The 17,410-nt window shown below is 37.0% G+C and overlaps 1 protein-coding gene across 1 annotated transcript in view; it reads left to right on the plus strand.

Moving 5' to 3' along the window:
• Positions 1-753: 753 nt before the first annotated feature.
• The window catches only part of TNIP3 (TNFAIP3 interacting protein 3), an 86,210-nt gene continuing 69,553 nt past the window's right edge, over positions 754-17,410 (plus strand). Inside the window, exons 1-3 of the mRNA XM_047798140.1 lie at positions 754-1,036; positions 3,552-3,589; positions 4,794-4,879. Coding sequence (XP_047654096.1) covers positions 754-1,036; positions 3,552-3,589; positions 4,794-4,879 — 407 coding nt within the window. The remainder of the gene's footprint in view (positions 1,037-3,551; positions 3,590-4,793; positions 4,880-17,410) is intronic.

The raw sequence follows: 17,410 nt of genomic DNA on the forward strand, positions 1-17,410 counted from the left end.
TGGCAATGGCAGCAGCAGTGTGTGTGAGCCCCCAGGGGAGCTAGAGCAACAACAGATGGTGTTCAGGTGCAATGCCCTCCTCTGTGGTGCCCTCTTGAGGTGGTTGGAGCTGCAAGTGTTGTGTTGCCTGTCCTCGACCCCTAGTGGCAGTAGGCCATGCCCACCCCCGGAGTCAGAGATAACTGCAGTGGTTTGCCCCCACCACCTGTAGACCACACAAGAAACACTCCGTCCTGCTTAGCCCATATAGGAAGTGCTGCACAGTCTGCTCCTAGTTGCAGGGTCTTGAGAAGGGACAGTAATCAAGCACCTTGGAGCTGCCCAGAGTGTTAGGCAGTGGTAGTGGCAGGGCAGGTGTGTTCCCAGGGAAGTGAGAGCAATAATGGGTTGTGCTCATTGGCAGTGCCTGCTTTTTTTTTTTGCAGACCCCTGAGGTGACTGGGGCTGCAGGTGGAGCCCACTCACAGGTTCCCAATGGTGGCAGACCCTCTGAGATGACTGCCGCAGTCTGTCCCTGCTGCATATACATCAGGCAAGGCCATACTTAGCCCGCCCCCCGCCCTGCTGCCCTTAGCCCACATAAGAGGTGACCATTCCTCTGAGAGCCCAACTGCGGGTGCAGGGAAATTCCTATTAGCTTCCTATTCCGCTAGCCTGCGCAAGAAGTGCCCAGTCTGCTACAGCCAACACAAGAGGCTTCTCGCCACCGGTAGCCTGCACCAGAGGGGCCCCGCCCTCTGAGAGCCCAAGCGCATGCGCACAGGGATTCCTATGGCCGGCCGCCCCTCCTCCTCTCACGTCCCCAAGAATGGCACTTTGCTCCTCCTGCAGGACCAGACCTCCTCCCAGGTTCCCTCTGCCATGGCGTCCCACTCCCCAGACCATAGGACATTGCTCCTCCACCTGCTACACACGCTCCTTAGCCCCTCAGGCTGTGCCCACACACCCAACCTTAGGCCTCTCCCCTCAACTGACCTCTGGAGCCTGAATCTCAGTGCCCAGCCGCCGCCTAAGCATTTCAGGCTGTGGTGTCCGGGTAAGTGGTGCAGATGATCTGAGCGGCTCTCGCTCTGCTTTGTCCTCCTCAGTCCAGCTGCTGCACTTTTCTCTCGACTGTGAGGTCCCTCCATCTCAGCTGATCTCCCCATCGGTTAGGTGACTTCTCAGGATTTGGGTTCATTTTCTCTTTCACAGCTCCCTCTCAGGATACCTTTTCTCTCTCTCTCTCTCCCTCTCCCTTTTTCCTTTTTTTTCTTTAGTTCTACCCAGTTATGTCAAGAGTTTCCTGCCCTTTTTGGAGGTTTAAGTTCTTCTGCCGGCATTCAGTAGAGGTTCTGTGCAAATTGTTTTATATGTAGATGTGGTTTTTTAATGTGTTTGTGGGAGAGGGTGCCATCTTGATACTTTAACGTATAAATTTTACACATATCAACATATTCAAACATCATTATAGCCCTAATGAGGTAGGTACTGTTATTATGACCCTCTTACCACAGAGGCACAGAAAGGTTGCAATCTCTCAGTCAACGAGTCACTAGAGGAGAAAGGACTGGACTTGGGCAGTCTGGCTTCCAAGCCTGCTCTTAGTCACTATGCTACCCTGCTTCTGTATGTGCAGAGAAAATACATTTTAAACGTTTACAAACAGGAGAAGGAAGCCAGCTCCATTATTTTTCACCCTACATTTTTAAACCGCTGATAGGACTAAGCTTTCCTATCTTCACTTTATTTACCAAAATTTAGCCTGATAATTTAGGCCTTTTCCAAAAATTTTCAAAAGAATGTTAATCTAATCTACTTCTTCGATTCTAGAAGTAATTTCAGAGGAGAGATTTCAGTATTTAAGTCATAGTTTTGTTGGCAGAGAGTAGTCACCTTATGGTCACACTTCTTATCAATAATAATAGTGTACAAAGCTTCTGTGTCTGGTGCACCACAAACATGAACATTTCTGGGAGAAATAAGGACTTCTCAGATGACCCTGCAGGGTAAGGGACAAATGTCACAGACATGAGAGAAAGGAAACATCTGTTGAGTTCTACCTTAAAGTTAACAGAACTAGGAGTATAGCAGGCAGAGACCATAATTAGCGTACAAAATTGAGCCGTTTATATTGTAAGGACTTCAGGATAAACTATCTGAGAAATTCACCTTGAATTGGCAAAGGTTAAGAGGAGTCTAGTATCCGATCTTTCCTTTATCTTTCTACTATTCAATATTGATACAATTTGCTTAAATGAAAGTTGCATGATCCATGTCTGGCTTGTCCAATTTAGGATTTGTTTCAAGTATTCAAAATGTTGATCAAGGCAAAAATGTTTGTGAACCTCACTTAAACTGCAACAGGCTGCAGCATGCTGCTAGAACTCAAGAGTTCTGACTACGGTGTTTCCTGGTTTGGTGGAGCAGGTGCTTTGCTTCCTGCCCATTTTCATGTTTCCACGCCTGTCAATTAAAATCCGGGAAGTCCATGCCCTCCCTTCCAGGCTGGTTTTGAGAAAAATTAAACGGAGTGAGAACTTCAGTAGAATTCCTTGTCTTATGGTTTAATGTCCTCCTGACTTACAATTAGTAGAGGTAAAGTGCAGAGAGGCACGTAAATTTCTGCTATGTCTTGGGAGACTTCTGAAGTTGTTCGTTTTCTCTCAGACTCAGAAAAAGTGTGGCACTGATACTGAGAAAGGCCCTTGGTCCTCAGGGTTGGTTTAATTTTATTTGCTTCCACTTGAAAGAGAAGCCCTTTTATTGCTGAGTGTCTTTTTCTGATTGTCTTCTTTGTTATTGTCTTTGTTCCATGTGGTAGAAATGGGTAAACTATTATAAATTACAACTGTTCCTGGGAAATGGACCTTTCTGACTATTGCTAATTGATATTTGACTTCCTGGAGAAGAATAACAAGTGTAAAATTCCAACCTATGAAAAGTCTCTTTAGAAAGGAAGTACAATATTTGGTAAACTGCACCATTGAGACTATACCTATCTTGTCTGTTTCTAGTGCCTTGGAGGCATTTTCTGTCCATTTTTAACTGTAAAATTTTAAGTTTGGAATTTTCCCTCTCCACCTGCTGTTTTGGGGGTTGTTCACCAGCAGAGCTTAAATAATACAATGCCATTGACTAAGAAATATATTTTTATGAGTTTTCATTTATAATATAAGCATTTCATATTTTACTGTTTAAATATTTCAGTATTAAAATTAGATCTCACCTTGTTTCAAATGTGAAATTTCCTCTGTTCATTAATGGAACAACAATAGAAAATCATTGAGTCAAACAGCTTGACATCTAATCTTAGATCAGCCACTAATTGGCCAAATCATTTCCTCTTTGGGCTTCTGTTTTCTCTGCTGTAAAATGATGGTGTTATAATTCTCAGTATTCTCCAAGGTCTCAAATTCTCTGATTCCCTGATACTCCAAGACTCTGTGTGTCATTTTAGTTCTACTGAGAAATTAGCATTTTTAAAAGGAACAGTGAAACCATTGAAAGCATTTTTTAAACTTATTGCAATTTTACTTTATAAATTAAATTTTAAAAACATCATCTTCCAGAAATTAGAGAGAATACTCAGGCAAGTTACTTCTGTCAGGTAGGACCTCACTTGTGTGCCTTTTTGATGCATCCGCAGAATTGTCTATAATTTCCAGAGTGTCACATGAAGAAACTGGACAATTTTGCGATTTTGTATAGGTAAAAGATTAGTTGGTGGTCTAATTCCTCCAACAGTCCTGAAAGACATTTGCTTTCATCTAGAAACTGGCTGCCATGGTGGTAATGAATGACTTTTAAACAGCTGTCACAAGCTGAAAACCAAACAAAATTAAAAAGCCACCCTCCCACACTATGTAAAGACAGCTTGCCAATAGCGAAAACAAATCCTTCTTGGAGCATTTTAACAAACAAGCTTTTTTTTTTTTTTTTTTGCTACAATTAAATAGAAACTCATAAAATTCAAACAAATGCCATATTTCAAACATGGCTTCATGTTTCCCACAGACCTGAACTGCCTAACTTTTCTAATGGGATCCCAGCAATTAGTGGTTTCCAGATGCATTTAAAATGTGTTAAGTGCCTGCAGGAATTGGCTTGTAAAATATACACAAAGTCTTCACATGTTTCAATCTCAAGAATCTACTATAATCCCCATGAGGGACTATGATGTCTGTATAATGTTCGGCCACAGTTTGGTGCTTAAGTTGCAATTAATATTAAATAGGAAAAAAAGTGGGAAATGAAAAAATTTCTGTATCTTAAACACATTTTAAAAAAATTTCCTCCTTCTGTTTTAATGATCACATTACCAGTCCCCTTGCTATCTTGAAAATCACAGAAATAGTCTCTAACTCCTATTGGAGAAAAGAGTTGAGAAGAAAACTCTTGGTGCCATTGGGTTGTTAGGCACTCCTGGAAAACTTATTCCTGGACTGTGGCTAATTGAACTACAAACATGTCAATCTGACAGCATTAACAGTTTATGACTCGTGCGTTGGAATGTCCAGCTTTCTTACTTGCTCCTGGACAATTTCTCCCTGTCATGACACTCTTCCTTCACTGAAAGACTGGGTCCTTATGTTTACACTCCATATTTTACCTCTGATTAAAACTAGGCAGAAGGCAAGTTTGCAGTCTGTCTTCTTATAATTGGCAGCACTGGAAACAAGACATGAGAATAAAAACATGGCTTTGGGGGGAAATGCATTTAACAGGTGGTTTTTCCTCCAGTGACTGACATAGTTATCTTCCCTTGAGACACAGCCAAGCCTCATGTCCTTTACATTTTTTTTTTCTTTTAGATTCCAAGGGGAAGACTCTTAAGTAAAAACGAGAAACACGAAGAGAAACTGGTCATGTTCACCAATCAATCAGAAGATTCCGAAAGGTAATAACATTTTATTTGGAGGATGTATGCCTCTAATAGTTATGTTCTAGTAGGAGCACTTTGCTTTCAGACAAGAGTGATGAGTCTATTAAGAGTAGATGAGAATCTATCTGGATACAACCATAAAGCACTGATAAGTAAGATATGGTGGTTAACAGTGTGGACTATTTGAACACATTTTCTTTCTTTTGTGGCTATTCAAGGGGCAAGAAGCATGGCAGATTATGGAAGTTATTTGATTTTTTAAAAGTATGTGATAAATTTCCCTTAACAAGTTTGGATCTTAAGAAAATTTCCCTTGAATAGCACACATTTTCTCCTGGGAATCAATTCTATTCCGTTAATAAGGGGAAGAGTAGCTATACCTTCTCTCCTGAGTTATTAAATCCTGAGCTCAGGTATAGGATGAGAAATATGCTAGGTATCTTGCCAAAAACATCTTCTTCAGTCACTTTCCTCATTCTGGCTTCAAGCTTCTCTCTATTCATTGACTTAACATAGTTTTTTCTATGACTTCTAATTTGGCACCTTTAATGTGCAAGATGTTGTGCTAGCTGTTTGCAAACCATGAGTCAGATCCAGTGCTTTTCCTCTAGCTGCTTGCAGTTTAGAAGTGAAAAGCTGCATATGTAAGTGTATGTTGAATCTTTTGTCTCATAAAAGAGGCACTGATAATCTGAGAAATCATAGGAAGGTAAGATTCTTAGTTGTAAGCATAGAGAAATACATAAATAAGGATTTGTTTGACTTAATTTCTGGCAAAAATAAAACAGGGAGAAAGATGAAAAAGGAGGGAAAAAAAAGAGTATTCCAGGCTGAAGGAATGTGTATGAAAATGTCGCGTAGTAAGTTGGTTGAGGACTTGTGTTGAGACCAGTGAGTGATTCAGTTTAGTCTCCACATCCAGCATGTAATACAAAACCTATCATGACTGAGAGACTAACTAGCTGAGAACTTATTCTAATAGGCCAATGTTTCTTCGTCTATAGAGACAAAACTTTTTTCAAGTGAAAGATAATTTAAAGAAATAATAACCATCAAGTTCTCGAGTTGCTCAAACTAAGATTCTCATAACCTGCGGATTTGGAGACATATTCTCAGGGTTCTTGTTCTGTGAAAAACTTTTCATTAAAAGGGGCCCATATGTACTTCCTCTGTGAGAATCAAGACTGTGCACAAGGGGACCCATTTGGAATTTTGAACAAGGATTAACAATAAGCTAATCTGGTAACAGTGTTTGAAACTGGCAAGAGGGACAACTAGAAACCTGAATAAACATAGAAATGCTGATTTCTCCTGTTCCTCTCAACCAGCTACATTTAGTATCAACAAGCATTTTAGCCTTTGATTTCATAAATTTGGCATTTTATTATGCATTACTCTTTATTATTCTGTAACTGTACTATGTGTATGTTTTATCTCCTTGATAAGATTTTACCTTCCTCAAGGGAAAGAACTTGACATACAACAGTATTACCTTCTTTAACAGTAGGTTTATAATAAGCATTAATTAATTTTATATAAATTGTCATAAAATGTGTAAGTAAAACATAAATTCACATCACAGGAATAGTTTGAGGACTTACTGATTACATTGACAATCTCTAGAAACTATGACTATTACAGAAGCATAGAAAACAACATATGATACTGAATGACTTCCAGGAAAGATGATCCCAACACTCCATTAGTAGCAAAGGTCCATATTTGGCAAATTTTGCATTTAAAAAAAAAAAGAATGAAAGAGAAGAAAGGAAAGAAGAATAAAGAAAGGAAGGCAGACAGACCTGTTGTTTCTGTGTTCTGAAAATATGTATATCCTGGCTTTTCTTTCAGTATGGCCATGATGCAAAAAGCAGGGATTATCCCCCCAACACACACGCGTGTGCACACAGGCACACACACCATTTTCTTCCATGTGGAGAATTATAAAGACTCTGCTCCTGAGCCCCATTCTATTACCTCCTCTCCTCAGCCACCCATATTAATGTTTAGACTCTCTCTATTTACCCATGATGAAAATTACTCAGAATTTAGTAGTTAACATGGTTTCTGCAGTAATACAATTTTGTATTTCTGAGAGAATGAGAGGTAGGTCCTTTGACAGTAGTTTAAAATGTTCCGGAGATACTTTTCAGGTTACCCTTTATGATGTATATGACTTGGGGTCCAGAAGAAGGATAGATGGATGAGGCAGATGCTGCAGTCCATGCCTTTGTCTCAGGGAAGGTGAGAAAGAGAGAAGAAAGAATGGCATGAAGACATGCCACAGGATAGGAACAGAATAGAGTGCTGGGCATCTTTCTCTCCTGAACCTACTCCTTCTACTTGGACTATTTCAGGTTCTGCAGGGATGAAACTTGCTACCTCTTGAAGGTGATACATTGGTATCATAGTTGTCAAACCAAACTTCTTTTCAGAGTAAAGGAGCAGAGTAAACAAACTTGGACCCCAGTGAAAAATTATCAAAGTAAATACAATACTTTATGGTTTTTATACTTTTCTTTAACAAAACCTTGAAGCATATTGTTTAAAAACAGCCCCACTCAATATATTATGATCCTGGGCTCATCTTTGTTTTGACATACTCTTATAGGACCAGCTCCTCACTTGAATTTTTCTAAAGCACATTATTCTAAAGCATTTAAAATTTTCCCTGTACTAACACTTATTGTAAGGAATATATTTTTAATAAATTATGTGTTCATAAAATTATAACCTAGCAAGGAAAACTGTTATGATTCATTATAGCCTCAAGTAAAGTAGTCTCTGGAGAATAAAATGAATATTAAATTCTTATGATGTGCCCCCTTTATCTGGCATTAAACTCCTTCATGTTAGTACTTGTTCAACCTATGTATTAAACAGTCAAATACAGTCTCTGTTATTCACTGCCTTCTGGGAAAAATACACTGATTTCAGATGCACTTAAGGAGCTCCCGTGTACTTCCCCATATTCAAAGTATTCAAATGTCCTTATGTAAAACATTGACGTACTTTAAAAAATTAAACAATAGGGTTTTTTTCCATGTGTATAGTATAGTAATAGTACTATAAAAATAGTATTTGTTAGCCAACAACTTCTGGCTATTAAATGTCATTTAAATATTCATATTTTTGCTCATAAAGGGAAGAGTGGCGTATGGCGGTTTATGGGGTGATAGGCAGATGTTTTGGTTGGAGCAAGACTATGTGGTAAGCGAAAGCTAAAATGACTATTTTTATGATAGTCTCCGCATTTTTACAGTTCTTTTGGCCTCTTTGTTCTTAACTTTCTTCTTACCTGACCCTAAATTAAACTATTCTGGAAGGGCAGCAATAAAGGGCCATTTATATAGTTGCTATCTACATTGTAGAGAAGTTAATGGCATCGTCTACTTTCTCAGACAGACATACATTATTTTCTACCCATTCACATTGTTTTGTCAGATAAATTACTTTATATATATAATGATTTACTTTATATAATGATTATATATATAATGATTTTTATTTTTTTCCATTATAGCTGGTTTATAGTGTTTTGTCAATTTTCTACTGTACAGTACAGCATGGTGACCCAGTTACACATACATGTATACATTCTTTTTTCTCACATTATCATGTTCCATCATAAGGGACCAGACATAGTTCCCAGTGCTACACAGCAGGATCTCATTGTTAATCCATTCCAAAGGCAACAGTCTGCATCTATTAACCCCAACCACCCCATCCATCCCACTCCCTCCCCCTCCCCCTTGGCAACCACACTGGCATGTTCATTGCAGCACTATTCACAATAGCCAAGACATGGAAACAACCCAAATGTCCATCGATGGATGATTGGATTAGAAATTACTTTTGAAGTGCTGAATAAGTATTTTTAATGACTCACAGAACATTACAGATCATAACATTTTTCTCATAAATTTTACTAATTCTTAGTCATGCTTTAATTTAAATAGTTTCAGTATTAAAATTCATGAAACAAATGTGTTAGTTTTTCAGAAATTATACTTTTTCAAACTAATAAACATCCACAGTTATATTGGGCTTCTGGACAACAGTCTAATTAAGTCTCTTCTCTTTCTAAAATAAAGAAGTAGCATCTCAAGCATGTGTTTATGTGTAGTATATTACATAAAGTTAACTTTCATTGGATGGATACATTCACAGAGATTTAAGATAGGGTGGCTTTTAGAAAACTTGTGTTTTCAGCCAGGCTCCACACATTTCAGAAAAACTTTTTCCACACAAACCACACCCATCGGGAGTTCCCATTGTGGCTCAGTGGTTAACGAATCCAACTAGGAACCATGAGGTTGTGGGTTCGATCCATGGCCTCGCTCAGTGGGTTAAGGATCTGGCATTACCGTGAGCTGTGGTGTAGATTGCAGACACGGCTCGGATCCCACATTGCTGTGACTGTGCTGTAGGCCAGCGGCTATAGCTCCTATTCGACCCATAGCCTGGGAACCTCCGTATACCGAGGGTGCAGCCCTAGAAAAGACAAAAAAAAAAAAAAAAACCACACCCATGGGATGAACACAGACATTCCATTTTCTAAGGTCCATCTTATACAAAATGCCCAAGAAGATATCTATAGTGTATCTTCCATTTTTTTATTTTTATTTTTATTTATTTATTTATTTCGCTTTTTAGAGCTGCACCCACGGCATGTGGAGGTTCCCAGGCTAGGGGTCGAATTGGAGCTACAGCTGCTGGCCTTCGCCACAGCCACAGAAACACAGGATCTGAGCCACATCTGCAACCTACACCACAGCTCACGGCAATGCCAGATCCTTAACCCACTGAGCAAGGCCAGGGATTGAACCCACATCCTCATGGTTACTAGTCCGATTCATTTCCGCTGCACCACAACGGGAACTCCTTTTATTCAGTTTTTAATATGGCTACATAAATTCTTTGATTGATCCAATGCAACAGTCTCTTATAAAGTTTCTGGTATGTGCTAGGAAGTGTCTGGGGAAATGTTATTGAAAGGAATACCAAATTAAAATTCTGCAAAGGAGCTTATCAGTAACCTGTGAAAACTGGTATTACCTCTTAGCATGAAATTTGTGTGTCTGGAGACTGGATCTGCCAGCTTTTACCTCAGTGGAAAAGTCTTTGAGATTAACTGTGAAGGCACAGAACTTACTTGGAGGTCTATAGTAGGCCCCAGGCAGGCGGCAGAAAACATGCAGCCAGTAGAAAGATTTATTAGTCTGTTCTTTGTGTGTATGACTACTCTTAAGATTTGCCCTTTTTTCACAGAAGGCTTCAGAGTTTAAGCTAACTGCATGTCCTCCAACATGGTAATTAAATACACATACCCTTTTAAAGCAATACATTTAGTTTCTGTGGCTTGAATTTGACATTGTTTAAAGCCAATTAGCATGATGGAAGATTTGGCATTAGCAAAATTCCAGTTTTCAGGGAAAGTTGGAAATAACAAATTCACAACTCTTTATGCTGACAGGAAATTATGTAAAAGCACTAAGTGAGGAAATAATGGGGAAAAAATGAAGGGACTTGGAGTTTGAAAAATTCACTTTGGTTTTGGTTTGAATCCTTCTCTTTTATTCCTTTATATATATAAATTGAAATTTTAAATTTAATATCCTCAGCGAATTGGATTTTTTCATCTCTTGTAGGCTTCTACTTTGAATACTAGTACCTCTTTGTTCAAACATAGGTTTACTTTAGAAAGTAGTCAGGTTATGTTCAGAATTTGTTTGAAATAAATTTTTATTCCCTGCTTTTAGTCATTTATATCATGCGCTAATTATTACATTGAGATAGTGCTCACTTTATATGCTGAATATATTGCTCTGCTAGGAAGGATAGCAATTTCATAAATCCCACATCACCTCACTTTCCAAGGCAACTGCACTAGACAATCATTTTTCCATTTGACATCAAGGAAATATTTCTAAGTTAGAGACATCTGCTCTCCAAATACAATTACTTTCATTGTTCTAACCATGGAAGTGCCATTATTCTCTTTATATCACCAGATCAGTGTTTACAATTACTGCAGAAAATATCAGCACATTAAAAAGTAAAATAAAATTTATTTAAAGACAAATTTTTTAGATGATTTGCCTTTTTTAAGTAATTTTTTTCTCTGTGCAGTATCACGCTTTTATTAGTTTTAGAATATAAACAGGAAGGGAAATGTAAATTAAGATGAGCTTCACACTCTACATTGTTATTGTCAGTATTTGATTATGAGATTCTTAGGGTCATATTCATAATCAGATTTACATTTATTTAATATTTTACACAGCATTGACAGTCTTTTCACATTTAAATCTAAATTTAGAGTAGATTACAAGATACACAGAAAAGTAAATTTCAGTATGTGATTCTTGATTACGTCCAATTGCTTCTGTGTCTTACCTGCTGAATAGTGATTTGCTCTTTATGGAAAAAAGAGCTGATCACAGTGAGTAGCACACAATAAATACTCTGAAATGTTTGTTGAAGGAGTAAACAGAGCATTTTTCTGATCATTACAAATTAAACTGCCACCTTCTTATTCTCTTTGTCTTCACCTTTCTCTTTCCTTTTGAAAATAGCTTTTTTATTTTCTAACTATCAAATTGAAACATAAGTTATGTCAGTTCTTTCTCTATGTAGCAACTTCTTGTTCAGTTACTTTTTTTCTAACACCCTCACTTCTTGAGCTTTCTGTCCTTCTCTCCAATCTGGATTGTCACTCTTTGGCCAATGGTGCAGCCTTTTTCCTAGAACTGTCTTTACTGCCTGATAACATCTAATCATTGGTTCTTTTCTGATCAGTTTTTTTCGTGAGGGTTTTTCCAATTTGTAGTCTTGAGATACATGAATGGCTGTAGGTATTTAGAGCAAAAGTGAGGGAGGACTTAGACTACTACAATTTATTGTGCAGATTTTCATGCAACCCCTCACTCCCAAACCAGACCTCTTCTATGTCTCCTGTCCCTGAATCCAGAGGCTTTTAGTTTCGTCTTCCTCAAAGAATCAACCTCTGGCCGTGTGAGTGGTAGTTGCTTGGCCACCGAGGTTCATGTGAGAAGAGATCTGGGGGTTCGAATGCTCCAAAAATCAGAGAACAAATCACTTCCCTTGTTTTCAACTTTTTCTTCTTCGGTCCTTTCAAGTACTCAAGCTTCTCAAAGACCCTATGGGGCAAATTGGCCTCACTTCTTGGTGGCTTCTCTCTCTAAAGACATGGGTTTTAACTTCCTCTGCTCCAGTAATTCTGTTACAACTTCTGCTTTTCTTTTTCTAAAAATGGATTGTGAAGACTTTCATCCAGTGTTGTCTCCTCTCCCAGTTCTCTTTGTCCTTGTGGGTTTATGATGGTCTAAAAAATTCATTTCTTAGGATTTTAACAGGACTTTAAGGAAAAGTTAAATTCATATGTGCTATGTACCTTACAGGTATCTTCTTGTTACAGAAGCAGACTAAATCAAGATCAATTTTGAGGATTATTTTATAAATGAGACTTGGTGTTTAGATACTATCTGAAGCTTAATGTTTTCTGACATTTTCAATTTAATGGCCAGAGACCCAGTAAATCATCAAGTGTATTTGCATCCAGTTAACTTCATAGAGTGTTAATGTGTTTCATTCAATACTTTGCACCCGAATTCTCCACATTGCTGATTTCAACCCTGGCATTTGCTGTTGTTTTCACTTGTATACTTTGCCTTGGTCCAGTCCCTTACCTTTAGCATCTCAGAATCACTTGGTTTTGGAAAGTCTTTTCTACTCACCATAGTTAGGGGTTTTGCTTTGTAAGCTACATTCAAACCTTGCTCATTAATAATCCAAGTTAAGCCTATTTATATATGTTGATTTGATCAGCATATGTGTTCTCACTACTCTTATTAATGTTAATATTAATTTTAGATTTACTGTGTTTCTCAATTTGTCTTCTTTGCTTATTTTTAGTACTTATTTTTGCATTTAGGAAAACTTATATTTCAATGAACTTATTCTAATTTATACTTTTTCCCTTCTACAATTTTTAATTTTGTCAGAACACATAATTTACATAATGCCTTTTCATACTTGTTCTCACCTTTTAATCTTGGGCATATTTTTAGATACATTATTCTAATACTAATCAGTAGTTCTTTTGTCAAAATTTCTTTTAGTTGTTTTTTTTTAAATTTCTTTTAGTTTTGATACATGTAAAACAGCTTATTTGGATACAAGATACTTTACTCATATTTTCCTAAAATTTTTTTAAGTGTTGTGTCATTTTTGTCTTGCTTTTTATATTTCAGTCAAGAAACTTCGTAAGTTTCTTGGTATTATTTTCCCAGAGGGCCAATTCTTAAAAATTGAATAGTTTCACTAGACTCTGTCTCGTAATTTTAAAGGTAAGTGGTGGTCTGGGGGGACTTTCAACAAGATTTTTTTACTTTGATTATAGTTTTAATTGTAGTTTTATTTCATTGTTTTATTTTTCTTATTCAGAAAAATCAAATGTGTATTGGATCATTTTTGCTGTTCTATACCAAGTACTTTCTTTCTGATCCTATTTATTTCTTCATTTTATTTTTGTTCCTTTACTCAAAATCTGTTATGAGTCTCTATGAGACTATCCTTCCTTGTGTACTTTGTAATTTTTTCTTCACCTATGAGATAATTTTTATCTTTTTTTCAATTTTCTTTCCTGAATTTAGTTGTATCTCATTTTAGTTTGTGCTTTTATTCACTTCTGTCCTGGGTTTTTTTGAATTTATGATTTAAGGTCCACCTTTATAACCAGAAATGCTTAATTAGAGCTGTTTAATTCTCATTAGGGTGTGTGTTTTATTACAATTTTCCTGTGCTTTGAGTCTGGATTTTTAGAGAATATTTTCATTGGCTAAAATCTTTTGATTCTCACTTGCTGTTTTCTTCTTATAGTTTGTTTGTTTGTTTGTTTGTTTGTTTTCCTTTTTTTTAGGGCTGCACCCGTGGCACATGGAAGTTCCCAGGTTAGGGGGTGAATCAGAACTACAGCTGCCAGCCTACACCATAGCCACAGCACATGGAATCCTTTACTCACTGAGCAAGGCCAAGGACTGAAGGGTTCGTTACCACTGAGCCACGAAGGGAACCCCTCTTAAAGTTTTTAATGTTCATCGCTCATCACTTTATAATCATTTTCCTGGACTAGGAATAATGTCTCTATGTAGCCTTGATGAGAATGTCTCTCTAGTTTTCTTAGTTCAAGAGAACCCTCCTCTGCTAGAAAAGAGAAATGCTTTTTTGGTGTACTTGTTCCAGGTTGATGTGTATCCTGATTTTATTTCCCTGGAGTTAATTCCACAGCCTGATTTCTTAGATCTCTTCACCACCAGACTCCACAGGATGCTTCTTCCTTCCAAGTCTCATCCTCTCCTTCTCACTGGTGCCCTCCGAAGGCCACCACTGTCAAGAGACAGATCTCCTTGCATCTCTCACATTCATGCATTCATGTATGTCTTACAAGCACAGGCACTGATTAATTGTTCTGGGTTACATTTTCAAAGATATTTATTTTTAAAACTTCTTAGAAGACAAAAGCAATGTCTTCTCTGGACTAAAGCACGTAATTGCTTAAGTCTCATAATACAGTGTCTCCCTTTGTAGCTGGGGCAGGCAGATTTATTCATTTTCCTAAGATCAGGACTCCGCCTCTGTAATGCAATAATCTTGGTCACAAGTGCCACCTGGCTTCCTTTGCACCTCATTGTGAAAACTAAACTTGAGGAATTAGCCCAGTTTAGCAAAACACTGACACACTGGCTATAGCTATTTCTGTGAGCAATAAAATCCTTTGTTTCTCATATAGAAGTCCCTCTCTTTGTCAATATCTATGAAACAACCGATGAGCTAAATTGTTAGCCTACAAGTGGGTTAAAGTCTCAGCCTCTTCACAGTTCTTGATGGTAGCATTTTAATCTTTGAGTCCCTAGGAGCTAGTTTTCAGACATATTTTGAGCATTTTCCCATTCAGAATGGGAATTTTTCCTGTTTTTTTTTTTATCAAAATATCTGGTATATTCCTTTTTTAAAAAATGCATTATGAATATTTTCAAGTACACACAAAAGCAGAGACGGTTTTATGATGAACCCCATAATCATCATGGCATTTTTTATTACATTAAATACATGCGCAATCTTATTTCATAAACATCCACAGCTACACCTCAACTTTCGAAATTTTTTAAAGAAAATCCAAAATGTCATTTCCTCTGTGAATATTTCAGTATTTCTGAAAGATAAGACTTTCTTTTAAAAAAGTATAGCCACAATATCACTGTTAAACTTCACATATTTAACAATATTAACAGCAAAACTTTCACATCAAAAAATATCTAGTGTTAAGCTTTTTCCCAATTCACTTATTTCTATTCACGCTTTATTGAGTTAAGATAAAGCATTTGAGTTTATTGATCTAGCTCCTAATTATCTTTTGGTGTACAGCTTCCTCTTATCTTTCTCTTCTTTTTTCCTTACAGATTTGTTGTTTTATTTTGCTGTTGTTGTCTCTTAAAGAAATTGGGTAATTTATAACATTTGCCAACAGCAATCATGTTGATCATATAATAGATGTTCTTCTGTCTGATGTATTTACTATAAATTGCTCTTTAGATCTAAAGGCATGGTCAGAATCAGATTTTATTTGTTCATTTGGCAAGACTGCTTTATAGGTGGCAGTGTATACATCTACCAGAAAATACTTAATGTTTGTTCATCTCTTTTTTGAATTATTATCAGCCTCTGACAGTTGCCTAGATCCATTCACGTATTGTTATGATTATAAAATAGAAATGGAGCATTCTACCATTTCTTCTTTATTGTGTAAAATACTTCTATAAATAAAAGTTTCCCCCCAAACCATGATTATTTTGAGGTACAAATTATAAAAGAGAGGCAATGTAAATAATGTGATTCTGTCATTTATCTGTTTTTGAAATAATGAGCATTTTTCCTTTCTCAGGGAGATTTTATTGATACTCATCACCACTAGAACCCAATGCTCATCACCAAGAGGACTCCAATTGCTCCTCTTTTCAACCCAGTCCTAATCAGACTCCATTCTGGCATGGTTCCCAAACCTAGCTCTATTGGTTTGGGATTGAAATTTGTAGTATTCTCTGCCTCCTATTGCTATGGACTGAATTATATTCCTCCAAAATTTATGCATTGAAGCCTTAAACCCATGTGACAGTATTTGGAGTTAGGTCCTTTAGGGGGTGATTAAAGTTAAATGAGATCATAAGGGTGGGGTCCTGATGCAATAGGATTAATGTCTTTATGGAAAGAGACACCAGAGAGCTGGCTTGAGCTCTTTCTCGCCACACATAAATACACACACACACACACAGAAGAAGAAATCATATGAGCATGCAGCAAGATGGCACAATGTGCAAGCCAAGAGAACAGCCCTCAGAATAAAATCCACTTTGCTGGCACCTTGAACTTGAACTTCCTAGCATCCAGAACTGTTAGAAATAAATTTCTGTAGTTGAAGCCACTCGGTCTGTGCTATTTTCTTATGGAAATTCAAGTAGACTAAGATACTTATTTATGCTACAGATACCAATTATGGTTTTTATTTGCCCTTCTTGTTGATCTTAAAAATTTTGGAGAATGTGTGGAGGAATGTGGATTACACAACTGCTAAAATCTAACAGAAATCTAGAAGTCCAGGCAATATACTGGGAAATATTCTCCTAAAGAAACACACATACTTTTATTATCAAAGTTAGGATTATCAAACCTGGCTCAAGACTATTAGAAATGTTGCAGAGTTCAAGGATTTATTTTCTCTATATATAGTGGTAATCTTTCTTTTTTTATTATATAGTGTAACTTATTAGAAGATAATGAAAACTCTTCTTATCAATGGCTCAGGGAAGCTTACACACATCATTTGAGCAAAGTTGATATAGTTCTTATTTATTGACAAGTAAAGAGTATCAAGCAAAGCTGATATAGTCCTTATTTATTGAAAGTATGGTGTTTCTTTCCATAAAGACACTAATCCTATTGCACCAGGACCTATCCTATTGCACCAGGACTCCACCCTATATTTATTCATTCTCTATATCAATGTCACCATTTAAAGGCAGGACTGTGGTTAAGAGTGTGGTTTCTTGAGTCAGACTGCCTGAGTTCAGGTCGTACTTTTTAGGTAAGTTACTTAACCTCTCTAAAATCCTCATTTTCTCATCTTCCTGATGGGGATAATAATAGTTGTGAGGATTAAATAAGATAATACATACAGAGCTCTTGATGCATAGTAAGCATTCAATCATCTGACAGATGTATTTTAAGCAACCAACAACCAACCAGCTTGGTTTATGTATAGAAAATATTTTGTCTTAAGAATATTTCAAATTTCAATAATTTTTTTACTTAGAAACAGTCATTAAAATTAGGTACAAGTCTATATAATACTCCAAAATGTGTCACCGACTTACTTCTTATAATAAGAAATATAAGAAGCATCTAGGACAATTTTTAGGCCATACTAAATGTCAATAAATATTTGTTGAGTGAGTGAAGTAAAACCAC

The sequence above is a fragment of the Phacochoerus africanus genome, chromosome 10, assembly GCF_016906955.1.
Source record: "Phacochoerus africanus isolate WHEZ1 chromosome 10, ROS_Pafr_v1, whole genome shotgun sequence".
Lineage (NCBI taxonomy): Eukaryota > Metazoa > Chordata > Mammalia > Artiodactyla > Suidae > Phacochoerus > Phacochoerus africanus.